The 26,080-nt window shown below is 39.5% G+C and overlaps 1 protein-coding gene across 1 annotated transcript; it reads right to left on the minus strand.

Annotated features, from left to right (window-relative positions):
- Positions 1 to 1,465: 1,465 nt before the first annotated feature.
- ier3 (immediate early response 3) lies at positions 1,466 to 2,613 on the minus strand. The gene has a single exon (XM_075468912.1). It carries the CDS (start codon positions 2,500 to 2,502, stop codon positions 1,942 to 1,944), a length of 561 nt encoding a protein of 186 aa, XP_075325027.1. The 5' UTR covers positions 2,503 to 2,613; the 3' UTR covers positions 1,466 to 1,941.
- Positions 2,614 to 26,080: the final 23,467 nt, after the last annotated feature.

The raw sequence follows: 26,080 nt of genomic DNA on the forward strand, positions 1-26,080 counted from the left end.
CAATAATGTCACATGTACATAATATCATTTGAGAAATTAAACGGGGGAAAAAGAGAGTAAAGTGAGGAAAGGTGTGACAGATGAAGCCCCCCAGCAGTCTGGGCCTACAGCAGCTTAACTATGGGATGTTTCAGGATCACCTGAGCCATCCCTAACTATAAGCTTTATCAAAAAGGAAAGTTTTAAGCCTGGTCTTAAAAGTGGAAAGGGTGTCCGCTTCCCGGACATTTACTGGCAGCTTATTCCACAGAGAGGGGCCTGATAACTGAAGGCTCTGCCTCCCATTCTACTTTTCGAAACTCTGGGAACCTCAAGTAAACCTGCAGTTTGGGAACAAAGTGTTCTGTTAGGAAAATATCTTATAATGAGATCTTTAACCCCTTAACGCCTATTGTCGCATATATGCTACAAACCGTTTGACTCAATCAACCAGCAAGATAGCATCTTTATTCCCCCAATGCCGGTTAGTCCATATTCAGTACGGACCTAGGAACCTTTATATAAATAAATATGTAAAAAAAAAAAAAAAGGGTGAATAAAAAAAACATTGTTTTTTCACCTTTGTTGTTATCTTATTATTGACCATTATGCCTGTTGTCGCAAATTTGCAACATACCAAAATTTCTATTTATTTTTTGTGCAAAAGTCAAATTAATAATCTCAGCATTATTTACCATCTACTTAAAGGCTAAAACACACACAAAACATTTTTTTTATATACAGCTATATAAATTCAGGGGTTAAGTTGATGTGTTCTCTAAATGATTTAGAAGTTTTTTTTCCACAGCAAAATAAGGTGATGGTACTGGACTTCTCATTAATGCTGCACAGCATGTCGGTGACTATTCTGGTATTGTCCTAAAAACAAGGGTTATACCAACTGGCCAGTTGTTTTGTTTTGTTTTATTTTATGATTTATTTTCTTTAATTTTCTTTAATTTTATGTTTGGTTTGGGGTTCATATGAAAGAGGAAAAAGCAAGCTTTGTTTTCAAAATGGAAACGAAGGCATCAAGAGCCCGTACGAAGGAAAACTGAGGCAGCCTTTATGTTTCAATCCCTTTTATTAAATCTTGCTTTTAAAATCTCTGATGGCTCAATGCTTCAGCATGTGGCTTGCAGCTAAATATATTTCCTGAGTGTTTGCAAAAGCTCAATTAACAAGCCATCTTTTATTTAATATGTCATGTAAAACCTTATTTCCTAGATTTTTGGGGGGCAATTGTTATTGCAAAGAGGAGAAACATGCAGCCTTGGGGGATTTAAACTGATTCAGCAGAAAATATCTTTAAAAAATACATGTTTTTATTGCGGTTTGTTATATAAAACTGTTTTGGAAGAGGATTTAAATTATATGTAAGATGCATATGTGCTGATTATGATGCAGCTGCAAGATATTCAACATTGAGTTAAAACAACCGAAAACACCCAACAAACACTTCAATGAAGGGGCAGGAAACAGGAAGTTAATGTAATTTTTTTTAATTAAAATTATTATCAGTCAATAAATAGCAAATAGAATAAATAACTAAATAAAACATTGACAATAACAGACAGTGTCAGTTTCAGGCTCGTTGGCCAACATGTGTGACAGTTTTCATGACAAAAAAAATCAACTTATAATAAAATAACACAAGTGTTGTTAGTCTTTGTGAAAATCACACAGATCAGTTCAAGTTTTCTGGAGTTCAAGTTTCAGTATTTTAGTGTTCACAGTTCTTCTTTTTTTTTTTTTTTCAAGTGTTCCTTTTCCAGGCTGTTAGGTCATCCTTTGCTGAGAGGGGGACTGCTGGTGGGGGAGAGGCCGACGCATGGAGCACCCTCCCCGGCTGCGCCGCGCAGGACGCACCGCTGTTCCTCAGAGATCAACTCCAGCTGGGTTCATCTTCGATCCCAGGAGCCCAGACACGGGCGGGTTACAGTTAAACCAGTCCTGGGACGCTCAGTTGTCGTTGCCCAGTCTGTGGTAGACCAGCAGGGCCACCATGTAGCTCTTCCCGGCGCTCTGCTCGAACGCACCGCTGCTGTCGGAGGTGTCCGCGATGATCTGCTCGCTGGATGAGGCGGCCTCGTCACAGCTGCTCGGCTTGGTTGACAGCAGCTCGGAGTTGACGCTGAGGTCTGCCAGAGCCGCCTGCTCCTCCGCCGACTGGAAGGAGAAGCCCTGGTAGTCGCTGATGGAGACGTCCGAGACTCCCAGAGGCGCGTCTGCGCAGGGCTCCTCGGTGTAGATCTGCCACAGCACCACCAGGCACAGGATCACCAACCAGCGCTTGGCTTGACTCTTCTCCGGTGGTGGAAGGTGCATGCGGACTTTAGCGGGGTACATCACCCGGGTGCAGCGCTTCTTCGGCCGGACCGGCACGTAGGAGCGCACGGCGGTGGCTTGGGCCGGTATCCGCTCGAAGGTGAACACCTCGGGCTCCGTGCTCCGGGTGGCCACCCCGGAGAAGGCGAATTTCTCCTGAACAGTCAGAGTCATGCTGTTTGACCGCGTGTACATTTTTTTTCTCGGAGTTTTCTGTCGCTTTTTCTGTCAAGTTTTTCCTTTTTTGACTCTCTCAGAGATCTTTGTAAGTCAGATGTGTCTGAAACCACCGAGAGCACAGGTTTATATCTTAGGTGTGAAACGCCCATAAACCGCAGGCCACTCCCTGAGGTTGAGCCAGCGAACCTTTTATTGCTCAAGAGAGAAAATAACCGAAAAATGTGCATACTTGTGCGCTTTGCGGCAGCCGCTTTGAATCCGCCCTGTGCAGGCTGCAGAGCAGGTGAGTCACCGGGGTTTGGTGAAGCCTCCATATGGAGGAATTTCAGTTAAACAGAGAAAGTTAGTAGCTACTTAAACACAATTGTCACATTAGAAATGTTGATTAGTCTGTTTAATAATTTAAATGATTACACCGTAATTAATATAATAACAGATCATAAAGCAGATGTTACCTTCTGTGGAAGCCCAGAGCGGGCTATGTATAAACTTTTTTTTTGATGGTTTTCTCGAGATAACGAGTTAATTTACAGATGGTGGCCACTTTTTCTCCCCAGTCCGCCCCTGTTTATATGTGTTTATATGTATTTCTGGCAAAGGTACACGTAAATGACATGTGAATGTGATGCTATCAGAGCAAACATAAAAAAAAAGTGTGAATATATAAACCTATTGATCAGATCAAACCTTTTAACTTCACATATATATGAAATGTACGGAAGCCCTAAACGGCCATAGATACATACATTTTATTCCATCCGTTTTCCCGTGATAACGAGATAATTTGCCTCCGTTTTCTAAAAATGGGTACACGTGTACCCATTTTTACCCCCTTTTCATTGAAAACTGAATAAAGTAGCCTATGAATCAAACATTAATACACACCAATCATGCCGTTATCGTTTTCTCGAGATCACAAGTTATTTATCTCGTAATCACGGGAAAACGGATGGAATAAAATGTATGTATCTATGGCCGTTTAGGGCTTCCGTACATTTCATATATATGTGAAGTTAAAAGGTTTGATCTGATCAATAGGTTTATTTATTCCAGCCATATATTCACACATCTTTTTGATGTTTGCTCTGATAACATCACATTCACATGTCATCCATGTGGTATAAAGTTTACTGTAAAAACAACACCACGCACTTTGTGCTCAGTAATATGTGACATTTGCTCTACTGGAAACCTTCAAATAACCCCTAAAGTTTTATTTATACATTCAGGTTCAATGCAGGAAAGCTGAGTGACAAGAACGAGTGAAAGTGCAGTTAAACAACATCCTGCTGTGCTAGAAGCTGGAAAAGAAATGGACAATCTAACAGATTTAATGGCAGAGACCTGTAATGCAACAGAATTACTAACAGAAGTCATTCTGCGGGTTTATTGTGTTCCACACATCCTGCTTATCCTCAGAGTGAATTAAGTTTCAATCTTCAGACTGTCTACATCTGTGGAAACAGAAATAAGAGTGAATACAGCATCCATCTGTCCTCCTTCTTCTCAGGGAGTTTGTCAAAAACAGTCAAACACATCAAAACTAGAATTTGAACAAAAGCCACAGGTTAAATAAATGTCATTCTGAACAGAATTTGACTGGATTCTAAAAATATCTCTTCTTTGAAGCGGGAGTTTTGGATATTTTCCAAACTGGGCTTTTTGTCACTCAGAGTTGTGACCTTGTGGTCATTTTTGTTGGTGAAATCACAGGATGTTACAGTTCAGAAAGACTGAGTGTTGATTGTTCCGCGTTTTTAGAGAAGTCACGAACTTCCAGGTTGATGTCAGCGTTAATCTTGAGAAAGAAAATGTAATGTGTTTATGTAAGTGGAAGTGACACCCAGGGCAACTTCATGTCAATTAAATGTGAAATAAAAACGGTCTTGTTTATATTCTACCTTTAGACTTAAAAATACAGACTTTTAGCCCTTTTAAAATGAGAAAAAGTCTCGTTTCAGAACACAAATAAACAAATTTAATGACAGTTTTACAAACTCAAACATTCTGGAAGTAACATGTGTTTTCAGCTTGTTCTTTAAAACACCCACACAGAGTTTTTACCTCTTGTGTGAAATAAATTTAAAAAAAGAAAAACAACCCACAGTTGGTAGCCAGTTTAGGGAACTTATGTAAAAAAAAAAAAAAATATTGTGTGTCAATTTTTCCTCAATAGTTATTTTCAGAGAACTGTGATGAATAAATTAATGAAATATTTGAGTTTCACTGGTTCAGTTCCCTGGAACCTGTGCAGTATTAATTCTAGTCAGATCAGGTCGAGACACGATCGATCTCATCCTGCCCTGGAGCATTAGATTCCTGCATCTCAGATATCCCGCTGCTTTATCTGCGCCTCCTCTTCTGAGATCAGCCGTTTAAAACTTCCAACGATATATTCGATTTATATATGAATCTTAAACGCACTTGATTTTTCGGCTCGTTTTCCTTCTGCTCCAGCTTCACTTTAAGTCAAGCAGGTGTTTTCGTCTAAAACTGATAAACGAAAGGGTAATATAAGACTAACTGGTTTAGGAGCTTTCAGGCTCCTTAGATGTTTGTGCATTTCAATTCAATTCAAAATGTATTTAAATAGCACATTAAAACAACCTCAGATGACCAAAGTGCTTCACAATAGCAACTGCATCACATATTAAGAGAGTCATCAATAAAATAGCAATAAGAATAACTTCATCACAGATAAAAAATAAAATTTGAGATAAAATTAGCAATAAAATAACAATAAAAGTAGCAAGCCAAGGTAAACTCCATTACAGCTGGTGGAAGGCCAGGGAAAAGAGATGTTTTCAGTCTGGATTTGAACTGCGGGTAGCGTGAGGGGGTCTGGCCTATGGGCCCCTACAGGAGGTAGTACCTTTCATGCAGGGGGGAGGTCAGGATCTTAACACCACACCATCCAGTCAGATGTGTGAACCTGGCAATTCAACACAAATCTGCTCGACCAATCATCTTCAAGCATCAAAAACAAAGCAAAAGTTCTGCAAACTTCCTGCTGTAATTAGCAGGAAGTTTGTGCCGTGGTCCTCCTTGTGTTTCAGCCCCCTCCGTCCCAGCATGCTTTTCAGGACTGCCATTCATTAACGAGGTTGTGTTCAGAGCTCTGGTTTTTCTGCAGTGAACTGGTCACACCGGGATATTGTCACGCCTGACTGGATCTGGTAAAAGCATGCCAAATCAGCTATTAGCGTTTCCCATTTCATTGCATCCAGGGAAGCACAGACAACTGTCCCCAGTCGACTGTGAGGCTGAGGAAAACAAAGTTGTGATTATGGAGCAAGTTCTGGAAACATCTACCATTTCCACTCTGAGCAAGCAAAAAATAAACACGTGTCCCCAAATCTGATATGACATTCCAGATATTGCCAGAGACGAAGGCCATTTCCAAAGAAGAGCTTGACCCATTTTTCTAGTCGGGATGTCCACTTGTTCCTTTTTTACCTCGTCATGGTTTTTCTGGTTAGGTTAACTACTTCTTCTACTGGATTGGTGACACCACACAGAGTTTATTCCCTTCAAACCAGTAAACGTAAACGTGCCAGATCCTCATTTCTTTTTTTTTTGCAGGTTTTTGCCTCTTATTTCTACACGCACGCACTCGGTGCTGATGCTGAATGAAATCTCTGCTACGAAATGTGATTGTACATTAGAGTGTTACGTTTTCCATCACATTTTTGTATAATATGAGACATAAATGTGTATGACCATATGTGACCTCCACTATAGTTAAAGGCATGGTTGGTAATCCTGGAGAGCTAGCAAGAGAGCTACCAGGAGAGCTAGCAAGAGAGCTACCAGGAGAGCTAGCAAGAGAGCTACCAGGAGAGCTAGCAAGAGAGCTAGCAAGAGAGCTAGCAGGAGAGCTACCAAGAGAGCCAGCAAGAGAGCTAGCAAGAGAGCTAGCAAGAGAGCTAGCAAGAGAGCTAGCAAGATTTGAAAGTGGCACCTCCGCGAAGCTGCATTTTCTCTGCCATTGAACAGGACCTTAACTACCATCTGAACAGGATTACCAAACATGCCTTTAAGACCAGGAGGTCCTTTTTGTTCTGGCTGGTTCCTGAGAGCTGGTTTAATTCTCTAAAACACCAAAGAAAGCCTCAGTTCTGCCTTTATTACATCATTTAGCATACCGAACACTGGGTGGTTCTGTAAGAAAGGATGCTTGAAGTTCTCTCTTATTTTTCTAATAAGACACGTATGACACAGCCTTGGTAAAACAACGTGATAAAGTCTCTTTTTTAAGAGAAGTGGTTTTTGTATTGCATTGTATTTCCACACTTCATGAAATTTTCCACTGAGCTCAAGAAAGAGACAAGGCGGTAGGTTGTTGGACTATTCTGTTGGCTTCATAAATAACTACATCCTGAGTCTAAGATAATCAGATCATAATCACTGTCAAACGCCCCCAGCTTTGGTGGTAAGACCCTCTTCTACCCGCTCTGGGTGCTTCACTCTGCCTTTACACGTCCGGCTGCTGCTGGTACTTGCCCTGCATCTAATGAAAGTTTTTCACAAGAATTGGCTGAAAAATGAGGAAGGAAACGAGCATGAATCAGCTTTTATGAGATTTTGTTGTGTAATTTTACTGCTTTGATGAAATCTTTTCCCCAGTTTAAGCAGCAAAGAGGAAAGGAGGTCTAAAATGTGCAAGTTTGAACTAAAAGAGCGAACCTTAGTTTTAAGTTCTGAGTTTGCAGGGAGGAGATGCTCCCCTCGACTCTCTGCCCCTCTCATTGCTCTTAACCAATTTATTATACTTTTTCAAGTTTTTTACCTAAAAATGTGAGTTATTGTTTAGAAAGTTTTATTCATGAATAAACAGTCTGATACGCTGTTGCATCACATGTTAGCAGGAAACCCCCTCACAAGCCTAAGAGCAACAAGAACCCCTACACTGCTTACTTCGTGCAGCTGCATTTCCAACCAAAGGGATTAGATAGATCATAGATTAGTACCAAGCACCAGTTTCTGTTTGCAGACAGAAATCTGTCCCGTGTCCTGTTTGCATTGTTTTAGGATTAAGTGATTCATGCAAGGTCAAGACCAAAGAACCCAAATGTTTTTGTTTTTTTCATTGAGAAGAAGATGTTCATAAATGATGTTGCTAATATCATACAGCTTCATGTCAAAAGAGGCGAACTATCCCTTTAAGGCATTATTGGAATGCCAAAGATTCCTTTGACACATTTTTTCTCCTGTTCCATTTACCTCTGAAGTGAAACTTCTTTTCAACTCCTGCGTGTTTGAAATACCGAGAACTATTGCTGCTCCCTTTGTTTCCCCACGAGCCTCGGCAGAAAGAATCAGCATTCTGCAAGAGAAGGAAACTATTAGCGTTACATCACATCGTTACGCGCCTGTGCTTCAGTACAATTAAAACGACAAACCCAAAACCTTATGACAAGTTTTAATGTGACAAAGAGCCTTGGAAGATCCGTTTCCTTGTGGTCGTTTAACCGGTAAAGATAGAATAGTGCTGATTATTTGGTCATTTGGCAGGAAATGTATGAGCATGCACCAGGTGAGCACAGGGCCACGAGCAAAGAGGCCCAGAGACGCCTTCACTTTCAGCTTGTAAAAGTCAAACACGCCTCATAAAGGCGGACAGACACCGCCGTGGGAATCTTGACTGAAAGTCTGTGTGGCCCGACGAGGACGCGGTTGGAAGATATGTCACAAAGTATTTGACCTGTTTCTCTCAGCTGGCCGTGAGTTTCTTCATCGCTAGCATTCACACACTCAGCGTTTCCAAATATGGAACATGTCTGAGGTGATGTTCGCCTGAAATGTGACACGATGCAGGAAAGATTCGGCCGTCTGAGGTCAGATTTGCCCATTCTGCCTCGCCGGGTGTATCCAGAGGCCAGATTGTGGCATCAGGGTGAGTTATGAGCAGGTTGGAAATGATGACACAGAAAGTGTGTCTGTGCAGTAAAGGCCAGACTTCTCACTTCATGGCTGGTTTATTGTTACTATCTGTTTATCACGTTGTAATGCACATGGTTAATGGTTGTTCCTGCTCTTTTTAAATGGTCATTAACTATGATTATACCTTATATGCTTATATTTAAGCCTGTCCTGTTGAACAAAATTAAGCTTCCCATCAACCTATATTTTTACAAATACTAAAGTAAGAAGAAAAATAAATAATAGTGAAAAGAGAAAAGACAAAAAACAGAACTGCATCCAATAAAGTAAAAAAAAAAATTGAAGTATAATGAAGAAAAATCATAAATAAACACAAAATCCTTCACAAATTATAAATACTTGTAGCCCTCAAAAATTGCTCCTTTTCATTTCTTTTTTGGCCTTTGGTACAGTAAATTTGCACGTCTCTTAAATTTTTCTTTGTTTCTTGAGATGAGAAAAACCTTTGTATGCTGACTGGGAGTAACTTTGATTTAGCTCTTATTTTGTAATATACCAGATCATTGAACTTCATAACATGTGACTTCATAAACAGTGGGGGAAGTATGTGCATAGTAATCAACCTTATTAATAATCCGTATGGCTCGTTTCTGTAGGAGAACTATTGCATTGACAGTTGTTTTATATGTCGAGCCCCAGACTTCCACACAGTCTGGGGGTTGTCTTAAAGCTCTTTTCATAATATTGCAATCAAATTCTTCCCTTATTTTGTCTTCTGTAGTCAGTAAAATGGAACCAAACTCAACAAGAATAGCTTTCTATATGAATATTTTACAGGAGGAAAGCAGCCACACATCATTCTGCTCACTGCCACTCTGTTCACTTTGATCTGATCTGATGTTGCATGTAGAACCAAAGCTACCACATCTGCTATCTCTGCAGGTGTCCTGATACCTCTGCAAACACAAGACAAAATGGCTGCATTTTTTCCACAAAATTCTGCTTTTTCATCACAACATGGGAAAAAAAATGCAACTGCAAACCCAGTCGGTATGTTTGAACGAATGCGTTTTGGCAAACAAGTTGTTGAAGGGTTTGACAAATGTGAAATTAGTCACAACCCATTAAAGGTCAACCAGAACGAGAGCAACAAAGTGTTGAGTAAGGAGCGTGTATCTGATCTGTGTAACTGAATAAATTCTCTGGAACCAAATGCTTCCAGAAACCACAACCCATCAGAATTTAAGTGACTAATGACTACCTAATGCTTTCTAAGACTTTCAATGCTTACAGTGAGCATCCAGGTGTTTCTCCCGTGATCTTATCTTGCTGTCACTGTCTTTGATGTTTAGCCTGTTGGCCAATCAGGAGAATCAGGTTGTATGATAATGCTGATGGAAAGCATCAAATACAGCGTTTATATTCCAGAAAATAAAGATAAATGAAGACAAATAAAAAGAGTACAATAATGTACGCGGTGCATTCAGAAGAGAGCAGAAGCCGAGATCATCAATTCTTTAAAGGACTATTTCTTCCACTTCATAGAGGTTCTCAGGATAATTCTCTTTGAACTTTTTTTTTTTTAAACGGGTCCCACTCTGACTTATTTTTTCCTCAGTTTTCATAAACGATTTACCAAATATTTGTTCATGTTGTTCCATTCACTTCCAGTTCTGATATAAATACAACCTTAGATCCAATAAGAAGAAGTCTTGAATTATGTTATTGGTCCACATGTTTTCAAACAAGATCTGTGGGAGGACGTGTGTTTTTTAAAAATCTTCTTATGTTGTAATTTATCAGGGTTTTTATTACATCGGTGAGAAGAGACAAAAAGTAAAGGAAACAGATTTATTCAAAAAGAGGAACGAAAGGAGCTCAAGTCCAAAAGGTGACTCGGGTTGAGAACTCGGGATCTGCGGAAGGATCCGCAGGTAAGTCCGAGAAGATGAGTATCCAGTAAAAGGAGAACACAAAGTACAGACCGGTCCGGTGCTGTAGGGTTGGATCTCCCAGGAAAAGAGTTCAGTGCAGTGACAGCGACAGAGGCTTCAGGTAGCTGCGGCTCAGTGCTCCAACACAACTGAATACTCCATAAAAGGTGAGACGTCTGTTCTTTTTTATTATTTATTTATTTATCCATCTATACCTGTTTGGTCTATTCAGGGTCTCGGGGGGGCTGGAGCCAAGAGGTGGGGTACACCCTGGACAGGCTGCCAGACCATCACAGAGACAAACAACCATCCACGCTCACTCCTAGGGACAAATTAGAGTCAACAATTAACCTAACATGTTTTTGGGAAGTGGAGGAAGCTATGCATACATGGGGAGAACATGCAAACTCCACACAGAAAAGCCCCAGCTGGGAATTGAACCAGGAACCCTCTTGCTGTGAGGTGATGGTACTAACCACCACACCACTGTGCAGCCCTCTTATTTACTTACTTACTTACCTATCTATCTATCTATCTATCTATCCATACCAAAACAGTTATCTATCTATCTATCTATCTATCTATCTATCTATCTATCTATCTATCTATCTATCTATCTATCTATCCCAAAACAGTTATCTATCTATCTATCTATCTATCTATCCCAAAACAGTTATCTATCTATCTATCTATCTATCCATTGACCGCTGTGCAGCATCACTTTGTGCTCCGTGCGGATGCATTCATGAGATATTCATCCGTCTGGTCCAAGCGCGTTAATTAGGTTTACTATCGAAATACCTCAGTGGCTTAAAGCTGTGGCTTAGCTTCTACAGGGGGTACATTTACAATCATAATGAGCAGTTTTAGCATGTAATCTAATTTAGATTTACTAATTATGTTGTAATATAATGTTGTTAACATCAGAGGAATCGGCTCCGGATAAAGTCTAAGAGTGAGACAAATTGGGGTGTTTTGTTAGCCATCCACATGACCTCCGTTGCCAAGGTGAAAGGGAAGATATTTACTCCTTGAGCCCTAAAAGAAGCGCTTCATCCCTGAAAAATGGAGGGATATGGGTTAAGTGCATGGATGAAGTGGAGGAATGAATCTCTCATAAAACAGGGAATTCTATGTTTTCGGTAATAAAGGAAAACATTAAAAGTCAAAGCGCAGACCAGAGGATGACACAGGGTTCAGCAGGTTTTTCCACTCTTACAGTAGCTCGTGTGTAACCTGCAGAAGTTCTGACTTATTACTTTAACGTCAGAAAGGAAACGTGTGTGTTTGATTGAAAACAGACGATGAAAGGCCCTCTCAGCTCCATCTGCTGTCTGCAGCCCTCCTGTTTTTTTCCACTTTTACTGTACGATGCAGATGAAACCACTTCCAGCTGCACAAATACAGCTTTTCCACATTTAAACGAGTGAGCAAACGGTTTAGTCATGTTTCAAACGTCACTGGAAGGCTTCACTTCAACATGTGATTGCTCAACCACTGGTTTCCTGAAAGGCAAAGAGTCCCGAGCCAACACACACACGGCTGTCAGGTCAGCCACATGATGCGGGTCGCGGGTGGGCAGTCACTGTGATCAAACACACTTGTGATTAGTGGTGCTTATTGTCGGCTTTCAGCCATGAAAACCCGCCTACGTGCGGATCGGGGCGTGAATTTTCTTTTTGTCGTGCCTGGCAGGCGACAGCCGGGGTTTAGAAGAAAAAGGGTTGGGGGGTTCAGGTCACATGCTTATTTTTAGCAGTGTTTATGTTATATCAGACTTTTTTGATTCATTCAACTTCCAGTAATTTGTGGTTTCATTAAGCTTGGCCTTCTTTCACTGGAAGCAGAAACTGTTTCTCTGTGGTTTGTGACTGACTTTTTCTCTTTAGACAAATTGGATTAGACATAGAAAATAGCTCCCTGGAATGTAAAAGCAGAAGTGTGCGGTGCAGAGTTCACACACATTATTATGTTTATCAGAGTTCAGCAGCCTGAGATGATCCAGAATAAGAAGTCAAAGCGAAATGAACATGTTTGAAAGAAATCAAATCAAATTTATTTATTTTATTTATTTATTTATTTATTTTTTGCACATTTCATGTACAAAACAATTCAAAGTGCTTTACATAAAATAAAAGCATTGCAGCAGGGACTGGAAGAAGCATTAAAAATACATAAAAGATTATAAAAAGAAACAAATAAAATCATTTAAATGAATTTAAAAACAAGCAACAGTCCAGATAAATTCAAAGATACCGTGCAGATTTCATACATAGACACATGAGAACAGAAATGTCTTTAACCTGGATTTAAAAATGTCTCCATTTGGTGAAAGTTTAATCTCCACTGGCAGTTTGTTCCACTTGTTTGCAGCATAACAGCTAAATGCTGCTTCTCCATGTTTAGTCTGGACTCTGGACTGGACCAGCTGACCTGAGTCCTTGGATCTCAGAGCTCTGCTGGCTTTATATTCTCTGAACAGATCACAGATTGTAAACCATCAGCAGGCTTTTAAAATCTATTCTGTGACTGACTGGAAACCAGAGTAAAGATTTTAAAGCTGCTGTGATGTGTTCAGATCTCTTAGTTAAAACTCCAGCAGCAGCGTTCTGGATGAGCTGTAATATATCACGTGTTGTTCATCTGTGGTTCTGTTAACCTAGATGTAAGACCTCATTACAACCAGATTTTTTTATTAGGGTCTGATTAAACCTTATAAATCCAGTAAAACCTTACATTGAAATGAGGCCTTTCCTTTATTTTTACATGATTGTGTGAATAACTCCTGAGTTTCTGACTGGTTTTAGGACCCGAAAAATACAATTAAAAGCTTGAAATTACAAGCAAGATTTAAAAAAAAAAAACACTTTATCTTTACATTGCATTTAAAATGATGAATCCCATAAAACAATTACATGAATTCTTGACATTAAAATTTCATGTTTGTCATTTTCAAAATAACATTTCTATTTCTTTTTCCCCATCAAACAGACCCCCAAACACCCCAAAGTGTCGGTGAATGAGTACTTAAACTACAGCAATATATTTCTGATAACTTTTAGACGCAGTGACACATAATTTTTACACATTTAAAATGCAAGAGCCTATCATTTTTAAAAATGCACCAACTGGAAAATCATTTCAGATCCAGTCCATAATACAGTCCAGGATTCGAGTTTAAACATTTGCTTCTCTATCTTTGTCCCATGATTCCCATTTTATGTCCTTTGGTTTTTGTGTAACTCTATCCAACTGGAGGCCTGCATGGCGCTTCAGCTTGAAATTGCTGACGGCTTTGTCACATGTCCAAAGCTGAACTTGTGTCAGCAGAAACCTTTTGTGGAAGCAAAACCTTCATTTGAATCTTCCGTGCGTTTTGTGTTTAAAGCACTCAGAGCCTCTCAGTCCTCTGAGCGTTGCATTTGGACGGAGGCCAGCTCAGGCCGCTCGCCTCCTCCGTGACTCCGGAGCAGAGAGCTTTCTATGTTTGGTCTGATTGGAGCAGCGAGTTACCGCAGAGGGTTAAGGAATCAGGGGACAGGAACCTCCTGGCCAATCCCAGCGGTTTGGGGTTCACAAAGAACTGCTGAATCTTCCAGGCACGTGTTGCATTTCACAGCTAATCTCAATCTCAATAGACTAAAAGCCCGACTTCCTGGCTCTGAGTATCACCAGCTTTCCAGTCAATGTCAGAAAACACCAACGCCAGACTGCCCTGCACGGCTCATTTCACCTAATGGGGAAGAAAAAAAGAACCTGCTTTGTCATTGTTTTTTTTTCCCCCTCCTATTCTTGTAAGTATTCACATCGCCGGCAGGAAAGTCTTTTAGAGTTTACAAAGGTTTCACCGACTGATCACCAGGAAAAAAAGCATCAATGCGAGTGTTTCCGTCAGAAACACGTTACTTTGGAAGTGATGGCAGCGACCAAGGCAGACTGACTGCATCACAACACAGACCAGCTCCTAAATGTGCAACACCCTGTCATGACTAATCAAATCTAGAAGCTGGAAACACGTCTGAGTAGAAGGGGTTGCTTTTATATTTCAGCTGCATACAACACAATTATATCAATGATGCTTTAAGAATAAACTAGAGCTTAACTCATTATTTTCGCATAAACGCATTAATTATTTAACGCCGTTAAATATCTTATCGCGCATTAACGCATGTTTCAGTCTAAAATATCACTTAAAGGCAAAACACACAACTGATAGCAGCAAGTCATTCAAGGAAACAGACAGTGGAGCGAGGCTTCTACATAAAAACTACAGAAAGATGCTGATGTTAAAAGTGTGTTTGCACAACAAATGTTATGGCACTTTCATTCATATGGCAGCACATTTAAAATAAAACTAAATGCTAAATGCTATACACTCACTGGAAAAAATCAAAGTCTTACCAAGTATATTTGTCTAATTTCTTGTAAAAATATCTCATTACACTTAATACAAGACACAACTGCCTAACAAGTACTATTTCAGCCAGATATAGGGACTTGTTTGAAGACAATACATCTGGAATATCTTGTTAAATGAAAAAGTGTTGAAAACAAATGGTTTTGAGTTGGATTTCATATGAAATGAGCTTTTTTGACATTTGAAGAGGTTTTTAAGCTAATTTCGAGATCACTTTTATCTCAAAAGTCCTAAATATCACATCATATTTCAAGAAATCTTGACAAGCCGATTTTCACTAGTTTCATTGGCAGATTTTTTTGCTTATTTCAAGCAAAAATGTCTTGTATTTGCTGTTTTTCTTACTTATTTTTGGAGGGGCATTTCCTCCAGTGCTACTTTTGAATTCATTTTTGGATTTTGCGTACAAATGCGATTAATTATGATTAATCGGGGAAATCATGTGATTAATTAGATTAAAAATTTGAATCGTTGCCCAGCCCTAGAATAAACCCTTGAAATGCTGAGGTGATACTAGGAAGTCTGTTTATTTTGGGATTCCTTTGCAGGATATTCAGCCACTGAAGCTGCTTCATATTTATGTATGAAAGGGGTGCAGGTAAGTGTCGGAACTTCATGAAATACACGACATGTACGGAAGAAATTTTGTGACAAAATAAAGGAGAAGGGCACATAACATAATTGATTGATTGATAGATTTTTATTTTCGAACATGTATAAAACGAAATGTATGTAACTATTTGTACATCCAAAAGAAAGAAAAAGAGAAATATTTATTTATTTTTTTTAAATTCAATCACATAAAGTGCTAATACATAACAAAACACTGCACATTGTTCGAAAAAGGAATGGGAAGAAATACAAATACTTTTTTAGTTTCCCACCCCTTTTTAACTATTCTTCAGTTTGTAAATATCCTAACTACAATACACCTATATAAATATATGCCATATATACACTTCCTAAATATCTATATAAATATTATTAAAAAAATATTTGGAGATGGAATTCTTTGCTGCCAGCAGCATACAGACTTACGAATAACTCATACACCAAAGTAAATACAAATTCACTGGAATAAACATAAAAAGCTAACTATGAAAATACAATGTATATATAAGCGTACATGTTAAACTACAGCTGTGCAGTAAAAGTCTGTCCATCATGATTGTACAGACATCATAGTATGACGAAGTCTCTGAGCTTGTTGACAGCTCTGCAGGTGATTAAAGGGCAGCTCAACTGGTTTCCTCTCATCATCTCGCCCGCTCAGAGGAAACAAAAGCCCTTAAAGTACAGTTTTACAGAGGAATCTGGGTCCATTCCTGCTGAATCCCAGATTCCTGCTGCTCAGCAGTCCCTGGTTGTTGTTGTCTGGTTCTCCTCTTCATGATGCTCCGTACATGTTCAGCGGGAGACAGATGTAGACAGATGTGGGCTGCAGGCAGGCCGGTGGAGCTCACACAACATCCAGTTCTGCATCAGTGGCACCTTCCCACAGATGAAGCCCTCCCTGCCATGGACCCTGATGCCCCCCCACATCATCACAGATGCTGGCTTTAAACCTTTCTCTGACAACAGCCTGGATGCTCTTTCTCAGCAGTTTTTCCCAGAAGCAGCTGAAACGTGGACTCGTCTGCCCACAGAACACGTGTCCACTGTCTTTCTGTCCATCTGAGACGAGCTGGGGCCTCATGTACAAAGACTTGCGTGGATTTCCTACTGAAACATGGCGTACGCTCAAACCCAAAAGCCCTCCAACGTACAAAAATATCCGGATGTATGAATCTGTGCGCACGCATCAATCCGAGCACATTTCGTGGCCCATGATGACGGTTTCTCCTGCAGCGCTGCCTGAGGGCTCCCAGCTGATCCAGCAGCGGTTTCTGTCCTTGGCCTTTAACCACTGAGATTTCCGCAGAGCTCCCTGAAAAAAAAACAGCCCAGAATTAATTCTATTACTTCAGTCATCAGTCAGAGCATCAGTAAAGACATTTTCTAAAGTACCCATGGCACAGAAACACGTACCCATGGCACAGAAACACGTACCCATGGCACAGAAACACGTCCAGGAACATAACACCCACCATCATGTCCGTTTGATTGATGTTCCACCACTGTCCACATGACTTATTATAGAATAAAAAAAGAAATGTTTCCACTAACCATTAAGACAAAAACAAGATTTATAAGATACATATGAATGTATACATATATATATATATATATAAAATGATCATTATTTTTTATATATTATAAGTCCACTGCCTTGAACTGTAGGCCCAATGCATCCATAGACGTTCACACACAGCCACAACATGCAAAACATTAAACCTTTTCGGACGCATCTCATGACTCTGGCTAATTCAGGGGATGAGATTTCATCTGCTTTCCATCCCATTATTACCCAACCTTTGGAGAGCTTTTTGGATTTACTTCTATCAAAACCGAATATCCCAACTGAACACCATACTGTGTGACGGTTTCCGAGAACTGCCAAATCAGAATTGAAGCCAACAACGGCTGAAATCTGAGCTGCACAGGCTGAAATGTGGGTCGGCGTGCACAGAGATGAGTTACCTGTTGGGTAAAAAACTGGTGACAGGTCTGGATTATCCACTAATGTGCCATTTACTTTCTCTGCACTGTAATTAACTTGCACAGCTCAACAGGGAAGCTGGAAACTTGGGTGTGGCTTTTAGGTGCACCCTCACGTAAACAACTGCTGTTGTCGGTGCCAATTTGTGGCTGTGATCAGCCGGCAAATGATCTGCAGGGATTCAGGTTCCTGTTGCTTGATGAGAACTTATTGTCGAACTTTTCTCAGTGGGAAAGTTCTGTTGCACTTCAAGACTTTAATCCAGACAAAAACACGGGCATGAGCAGTCTGATGAGTCACACAAATTCATGATACATCAACAGAAATATCATCATGTCGAGATGCTGCACAAGGATATATGAACTATTTATTGAAAGAAATGCAATATAGTATTCACAGATGTGTTATTATTGGTGTAGAATCTCTCACTTTGTCCAGCCTGGTCTCATTAAAGGGATAGTTCGCCTCTTTTAACATGAAGCTGTATGACATCCCATATTAGCAATATCATTTATGAACATTTTCTTACCCCCTGCTGCGTCCTGTGAGCGGAGTTCCAGCCTCGTTTTGGCGTTGACGAAAGAAGTCCGGCTTTGGCTGGGGCCACAAAAATAAAGCATCTTGCTTCTCAAAACAATATGAGAGTAATACATTTGCATCACAAAATCGTTCAGTGATACGAAGGGAGAGAAAATAGGGCCAAGCGATTGTGAGGTCTGACTTTTTCTGGATGAATGCAGTGGTGTAGTCTACCTTTTTGAGGTGGGTATACTGTATAGTTGGCCAGTCATAGGCCCGTGGTATCAAACTAGGGGTCGGGACTCGGGACCCCTCGGGACCAATAGTAGCCCCTTAATGCACACCGTACCTCCAGTGGCGCGCTGTAATAGTCACTGAAAAGTTATGTACCATAGTACTACAATACTATGACATAACACAGGGCTTTTAATAATGCACTACGACTTGGTCATTGCCATTCTGGTAACAGCACATTTATAATGCTGTCTTAACGTGTTAAGGGTTACCTATAACATCTACAGAAAGAGTTGATATTTACTCTGAATCATGCACACTTTAGGTACTAGGTACACTGTTCAATAGCTAATTATTTGACATTTGATGTTTTTCACAGTATTTTAAACTATTTAAAATTAATTAATTTTTTACATTAACATGAATTAACCAATTTTCTTAGTCAGTGATTTTTTTTGTTACTGTTTGAACCAGCTTGTTTACATCTTGACATTTACCTAACTTTCTGTCCCTCCATTCAAGCCAAGGATGCCTGTCTTTAAATTCCCTCGCCTGACTTTCAGTCCACACGGCTGGCCAGGAGCACTCGTCTATGTCATCATCTAACAAGGAGATAATAGGCCTGTCAGTCTGATGACATGTTCTGCTGCACTCAAGTGCGCACGCGCACACACACACACACACGCACTGCACACACATACTCAAATGATTTCATCTGGCATCAAACACAAGGTGTTATACTTAACACAACTACATCAGTTAAATAGGGGCTGCTGTTTATGCAAAGTCCTTATTCCAGTTATCCCCCCCTCTCTCTGCCTCCCTTCTGTTCCCGTACTAAATGTAAAAGCAAACCAAACACCAATAGAAAATAATCATCAAAAATACCCTCTTCAGCTCTTGAAGTGCTTGCTTGCTCCTGCTGCAGGTCCACCATCTCAGTGTCAAGGTCCCCTTCAGCTCCCCTTGCACCTTGTTGCTGACTGCCACTGCCATCTATAGAAAAAATGAACAACTCTGTTTCATATGAGGAGTTCAGATGAAAAGCCCTCTAAAAGCTATGACAAAAAATAGGCCAATGTAAAGTTTCATTTTTAAGCATTTTCATCTATGACAATCAAAAATGTTACTATCAAGTACAGCAAGTCAAGCCCAAACAAAATGAAATGAACTGATTTTTAAATGTAGGCCTATAGAAATATAGCCTGTTTTGTAAACTCATCACATGCACTAAAGGTTTTTGCATCTGACATTATATCGCAGTAACAGTGTAGTAGATAATGTAATTACCATTGCCTAAGTACAGATACATCTCCCCATCCATGCATACCATGGAGATAGCATGGTTCTGGCTAGTAAATAAAGTTTAGTTTATGATAGATAAATGACTTAATCCAGACAGCCACTGTACATATCATCATGTAGACCATATACAGACAGGTATGGCGATTAGGAGTTATTCCCAAAGAAGAATCCCAGATAAACAAACGTCCAGAATTTTAAACTAAGTAGGCAAACGTGGATCAGAGTAGCTAGCTTGCTAGTATTGAGAGAAGAACGAAAGCTAGACTACAGCATGACTAGCCTGTGTTATTATCGTGTTATGTCCACAAATTAAACAACCTAGAAGGGTAACTTGGTAGCAATACTAGTCTCATAAAAAGCCTGAATGATGTTTTTGACTCTTAACTTACCTTCGGAAACGTCAGGTCGGGCAACCTTATTAAAAAAGTTCCTAAGGTCTTGCTGTCCCTTGCGCCTGGCCATGATCCTCGTCGTCCCCAACTAAAAACCTGGAACGCTGCTGCTTTGTTTAACCTGGCAGCTCGTGGTCGGCTACCTAGCGAAATTCACTGGCATGTTTTCATCACGCATTGAGGCTTTTCAAATAATAATGATCATCGTCATAATAATAATATATGTTCACGAAAGTTAGACAACGTGTTAATAAATCACTACCATACCTGTCAACAGCCATGGAAAAGTGTGCCCTGGAAATGCAAACTCTCGGGTTGATGATAATTCCATAAGCCGATCAGAATGGTGAGAACATGGAGAACATATCGTATCAGCCCATTCCAGATGTACAATGACTTTTCGTAGAAGCCTCGACTTTACAAAGTCCTTTCCTTAGCCACTAAGCACCTACGTACGCACCCAATGCTAGATTTTTGTTTTGGCTGACAGCGAGACATAAAATCGCGTCTGATTGGTTGGTCGCAATGGAAACCATAGAAATATATATATAGTTGATGAAACGTGGCTGTGCTATTCTAAATATTGAAAAACAAATTTAAAGTGGTTATACGGAGCATTTTAGTTGGGTATACTGAGCATTTTAGGTGGGTATACGGAAATCCCCCCAAAAAAGAGGTGGGCATACGCCGTATACCTGCGTTCAACATAGACTACACCACTGGATGAATGATATTGTGATGCAAATGCATCATGCAAATCACAAACCTAAAGTGAACATGGTGAACACATAAATCCTGACTGAAACCGACAGCCGTGCTCATCAAACTGTCATCTGTCCCTGAAATGATGTCATGTCTTCTTCTTCGCACGGCCTCAGGTTTTAGTCACTTTAGGAGTGACTCTCAAGGTGACAAAGTCGTCTCAACCGTTAACTGCAGCCGGTGTGTGTGGGTTGGTTTAAATATGGCTCTGTTGAACTGAGACATTTTCCCAGATCGTCTCCACCCTCTGATGTTTACGTGACGGTTCCTGGTTCCTGAGATGACAACACTGGAATTCTTTCAACATCTATAACAGAGAAGTGCATAGACGTTCCATTAAACAAAGCTGTGACTCATTATGTGACCTCTTTGTAAATCTGCAGCTGATAACCAGATTCTTTAAAAATATGAGTATGCATCTTGCTAAATGTAAGAATCACAATAGGAGTGTGTTTACCCTGATGTACAGTTGATCTAAGGAGTTTTTGCAAGAAGTTTAATCTGTGAGAAAGAATCCTGAGAAACATTCATGTTTTCCATGATACATCTTTGAATGTGGGCTGCACGTAGGGCTGTAGCGATACACAAATCTCACGATAGGATACACAATATTCAACCAACGATTCGATACAATTCGATACACTTACATCATTTTCTGAAAAAAAGGGACAGTGTGATTTGACATTAATCATCGCTGATTGGACTGGTGGTCCGACCTTTGAACCGGAAGGACAACACCGCCAGACAAACAGAAACAAACTTGAGAGCTGTGCACTTTATACAACATTTTTAACTTTTCTCAACTCAACTTTATTTATAAAGCCCATTAAAACAGCCGTGGCTGAAACAAAGTGCTGTACATGAGTAAGAACACGAAATATAAGGCATAAAACATAAGAACAATGTAATTTATCTAGAGCTGATAAATTAGAACTAATTTATCACTGTTTTGTAGAATGTGACCCCCTGGCATTGTATTGTATTACCTTAATGTTCTGTGTTTTCACTAATTGGAACGTCTGACTTTTCAATAAAGTTTGCTTTAGAATAAATAAATAAATAAATAAAAAAAATAAAAAAATCGATACTCGTGGCCGAAAATTCGATACTTTATTGGGAAACAAAATATCGATATATATCGCAGTATAAAATTGCTCAGCCCTAGCTGCATGGTGGTGTGGTGATTAGCACCGTCGCCTCACAGCAAGAAGGTTCCTGGTTCAACTCCCGTCTGGGGCTTTTCTGTGTGGAGTTTGTATGTTCTCCCTGGGTACTCTGGCTTCCTCCCACTGTGCAAAAACATGCATGTTAGGTTAATTGGTGTCTCTAAAATGCTCCCTAGGTGTGAGCGTGTGTGGTTGTTTGTTTCGTTTGTCTCATGTGATGGACTGGCAGCCTGTCCAGGGTGCACCCCGCCTCTCGCCAGATGACCACTGGTATAGGCTCCAGCCCCCCCACCAGATTAAGCAGGTATAGAAAATGGACGATCTTTGAATGTAAAGATATCAGGAGGTAGGAGATTGGAGCACTTTGAATGATGATAAAACTGTTTCTGAATATGAAGACATGAATGCACCAGACGACTTTCATGAGGTGAGCACGCTGTGAGGTCTTGCTGATACTCCCCAACTGACTCGACTCGACTTGAACTTGTTTCAGATGACAGAACTGAAGCCTGTTATGTAAACGGAGCGTTCTGTTACTCATCGTGCCACCGCAAAGTCCCAGGTGAGCTGGTAATGATAGTGTAAAGCAATGTGTTTCATATGAACATTTCATAAAAGTTTCCAAAAATAGGGATGAGACGTGTTCTGGCATGAGTGACTTTGTGCTGTCAGATTATACTTTGGTTCATGTTACCCTGAGCAAGAGCCTAGCACCTCAATTTTGCACAGGGAGTCAGAAAAAGTATCCTACATTTTTCTTTCTGGTCAATCTTAAATCTGTAGGTGCACAGATAAATAGGCCGAACATCAGTGCCGCACGTATTTACCTGCACTGGAAAAAATGCCCCTCCAAAAATAAGTAAAGAAAAAACAAATACAAGACGTTTTTGCTTGAAATAAGCAAAAAAATCTACCAATGGAACTAGTGAAAATCGGCTTGTCAAGATTTCTTGAAATAAAATGTGATATTTAGGACTTTTGAGTTAAAAGTGATCTTGAAATTAGCTTAAAAACATCTTTAAATGAAAAAAAAAAGTTTTTTTCATGTGAAATATGAATCAAAACAAGATGATTTCAAGACTTTTTCATTTAACAATATATTCAAGATGTATTGTCTTCAAACAAGTCCCTATATCTGGCTGAAATGGTACTTGTTAGGCAGTTGTGTCTTATATCAAGTGTAATGAGATACTCAATGAGACAAATATACTTGGTACGATTTAGATTTGTTCCTGCGTGTAGTGTGTTCTGGTTGTGTTGCAATGATTTATTTACATTTATTGTCATTGGGTACAAAAAATGTATTTTTTTATTCTACAGAAAGGATATTTTTATATGAAAGGCCTCAATTATGACTCAATTAATGCTCATTCAAAGATTTGTATTGTTTACCTGGCATTAAAGAGAAAATGAATCACAAAAACAACCGGTATCAGTCAAATCAGTAATGGTATTGGCCCAGAATTTATCCCTGAGAAACCCCTGTAATTTTCTCCTGAAAGTACAAGCTGGTTTAAAGCCTGAAGGAGAGATTTACCCTGAGTTAAACAGATCAGTTTAATCCAGTGAAGTCCAGCTGATCTGCTCTGAATGCTTTCTGCACCCTGCGTCATGCATGCTGGTGCATGTAGGCAGACTGGAAGCAAACTTGTAAATTTTGTGGCTGCAAAAACTTCTGCTTCACACTCCTGCAATGAGGGGAAAAGACTTTGTTTGTCCCCGTGGGGGAAGCTGACGTTACAGCAGCACAGCGCGGCCCTGCAGACGGTCTGTGTGTCATCACACGGTTTCATCTGCAGTGACGTGATGTTTGTTTTCGTACCAACAAAAAATTAAATGAGCTCATATGCACAACTTTATATGACTGAACCAGACAGGACAATAAATAGAATTATTACAAATCCATATCGACATCATTTTGATAGCAGGATGACTGTATGAGCCTCTTAATGTGTGTCTGTATTTCTGTCTGGTCGTCTTTCCATCTGTGTCTTTTCTTCTGGTCTAAAAAACTTTAAAGGATCCACAGCCTTGAGCATTTATCATGATTACTGTACCAATCAAAAGTTTGCTCCTCTAACATGGAGAGGAGACAGAAATAAAACAAAGTGCAAATATAATTCTGTTTAAGAAAGGGTACAAAAAAATATTTTTAAACAAGTACATGGAAGAGGAGGGACGATGAGGGATAAATATATGAATAGAATAGGGTTAATAGTTATATTGTAATTTAATTAGTATATAATATATATGGTATATATTTATTTATGGGGATAGTTATATATATATATATATATATATATATATATTCATATTTACATTTATATTTACAAGGATATGTGTGTAGTATGTATTTATTTTCGTGATTATATATTTATTTAAATATTTAGGAAGTGTATATATGGCATATATTTATATAGGTAGGATATTTACAAACTGAAGAGTAGTTAAGAAGGGGTGGAAAACTAAAAAAGTATTTGTATTTCTTCCCATTCCTTTTTCCAACAATGTGCGGTGTTTTGTTATATATTATCACTTTATGTGATTTAATTTTTTATCTTTTTTTTTAAATTCTCCTTTTTCTTTCCTTTGTATGTACAAATAGTTACATACATTTTCTTTTTTTATACATGTTCGAGAAAAAAATGTATCAATCAATCAAAAAAAACAAACAAACATACATTTCATGAACAAAAGTCTATTAAATCTCACCTTCCATGCTTAAAGGGGAACTCCGGGGCATTTGAAGCGAGGCTAATACGTGGCGGCTAAGGGGCAAGCGCTAACCCTTCCACGTAAAACAACAACTTGCACACTGCAGAAACGTCACACCACTTTATAACCCATCCGACAATAAAGTCACAAGCCTTACCATCAAAACCAAATGCATGGTTCTCACATTACTGGCATGGGGACGTTACAAAACAACTTTATAAACAGCATGTCACTCACCGGTTAGTTGTACGCTCGCGTATGTGAAAGCCCAAAAGAGTCAATGGACGATAATCACATATACAAAACAATTATCTTCTCTAGAAAAACTACGTTCAAGTATTTAAAACATTACAACAATACATGCCCAGATTTGCACCTGTCTGTGTCCTACTATCAGTATTTGACAACCTCTAGCAATGGAAACGCGCTTCAAATGCCCCGGAGTTCCCCTTTAAGTCTGGCATATACGGTATATCAATCAATCAATCAATCAATCAGTCAATCAATCAATCAATCAATCAATCAATCAATCAATCAATCAATCAAACTTTATTTATAAAGCCTTTTACAATAGCCAACTGGTACTCAAAGTGCTTTACAACAGGATAAAAACAACAATACATAAAACAAAACATAAAACACGATTCAGAAATGGTAAAAGTGCTGCAGGGCATTAAAAGCCTTCCACAAGTGCAATAAAATGAATTAAATAAAATTTGTATAAAATTAAGATACTGTAATTAAAAAAGAGCGGATAGAATGGATGCATAGTGGCCCTAATCAGAGTTCGAACGCCAGTCTAAAAAGCTTCGATTTAAAAAGGCCGAGATCAGTGATGGTGCGGATGTCAGGGGGCAGTTTGTTCCACAGTCTAGGAGCAGCAATGGCAAATATCGAAGTTTTAATAAGGTATCAGGCCAGTCAGCTGGTGCACGCAAGTTCCCATACCTGGCATGTACAGATGTTCAGTTTCACAGCAGCCTGCTCACATTTCCTTTGATATTTTCAGACTTCAGACAGTGCATCTCTTTTTACTCGCAGCCTGTGTGGGTGGAACGAGGGATTACCTCCTCTCTGAGTCACAGCTTCAGCTCAAAGACCCCTCTGCTCTGAGCAAACACACCCACACAGATACTCACATGCTGAGGCCTCACATACCAGACCGCCTCCTTGCCATCAGCGCGACAGTCGGCTCATAACAGAGGCAACGCTGTCGGGTTTCAGAGCAAAGAGCAAGTTGAATCAGGAAATAATCAGTCCAGAGTTTTTACTGCACACCAGCGGTGAAACAGGTGTTCATATCTTCTACTAAAGCAACAGTAACGAGTACAAATACTGCTTTACAAGTGAAATCGTGTTCTTATAATCTATCAAAAATATAATAACTAGTTAACTAAAACAGTTGGTCATTTTTTAGATAAAATGTATGTTATGTATTGAAAATATAGTTCAATATAATACAATATGTTTAGAAAGTACAGCTTTACTTTCAATAGGAAAAACGGCACTACTTTTGCTAATGTGATAAATGCAGTTACAGGTTAATTGCACCTTTGGTGGATTGATATGTATGATTGAATTTGCACTTGAACAGTAAAGAAGTTGTTCACTGTTTCTTGGGATTTAAGTCATCATTTATTGTTGTTAATGTAAGTGAAGAAACATAA

This window comes from Odontesthes bonariensis, chromosome 6, assembly GCF_027942865.1.
Source record: "Odontesthes bonariensis isolate fOdoBon6 chromosome 6, fOdoBon6.hap1, whole genome shotgun sequence".
NCBI lineage: Eukaryota > Metazoa > Chordata > Actinopteri > Atheriniformes > Atherinopsidae > Odontesthes > Odontesthes bonariensis.

What these genes read in the sequence shown, in the direction of transcription:
- ier3 (XM_075468912.1), bottom strand. Translation starts at nt 2,502, where the DNA reads ATGTACACGCGGTCAAACAGCATGACTCTGACTGTTCAGGAGAAATTC.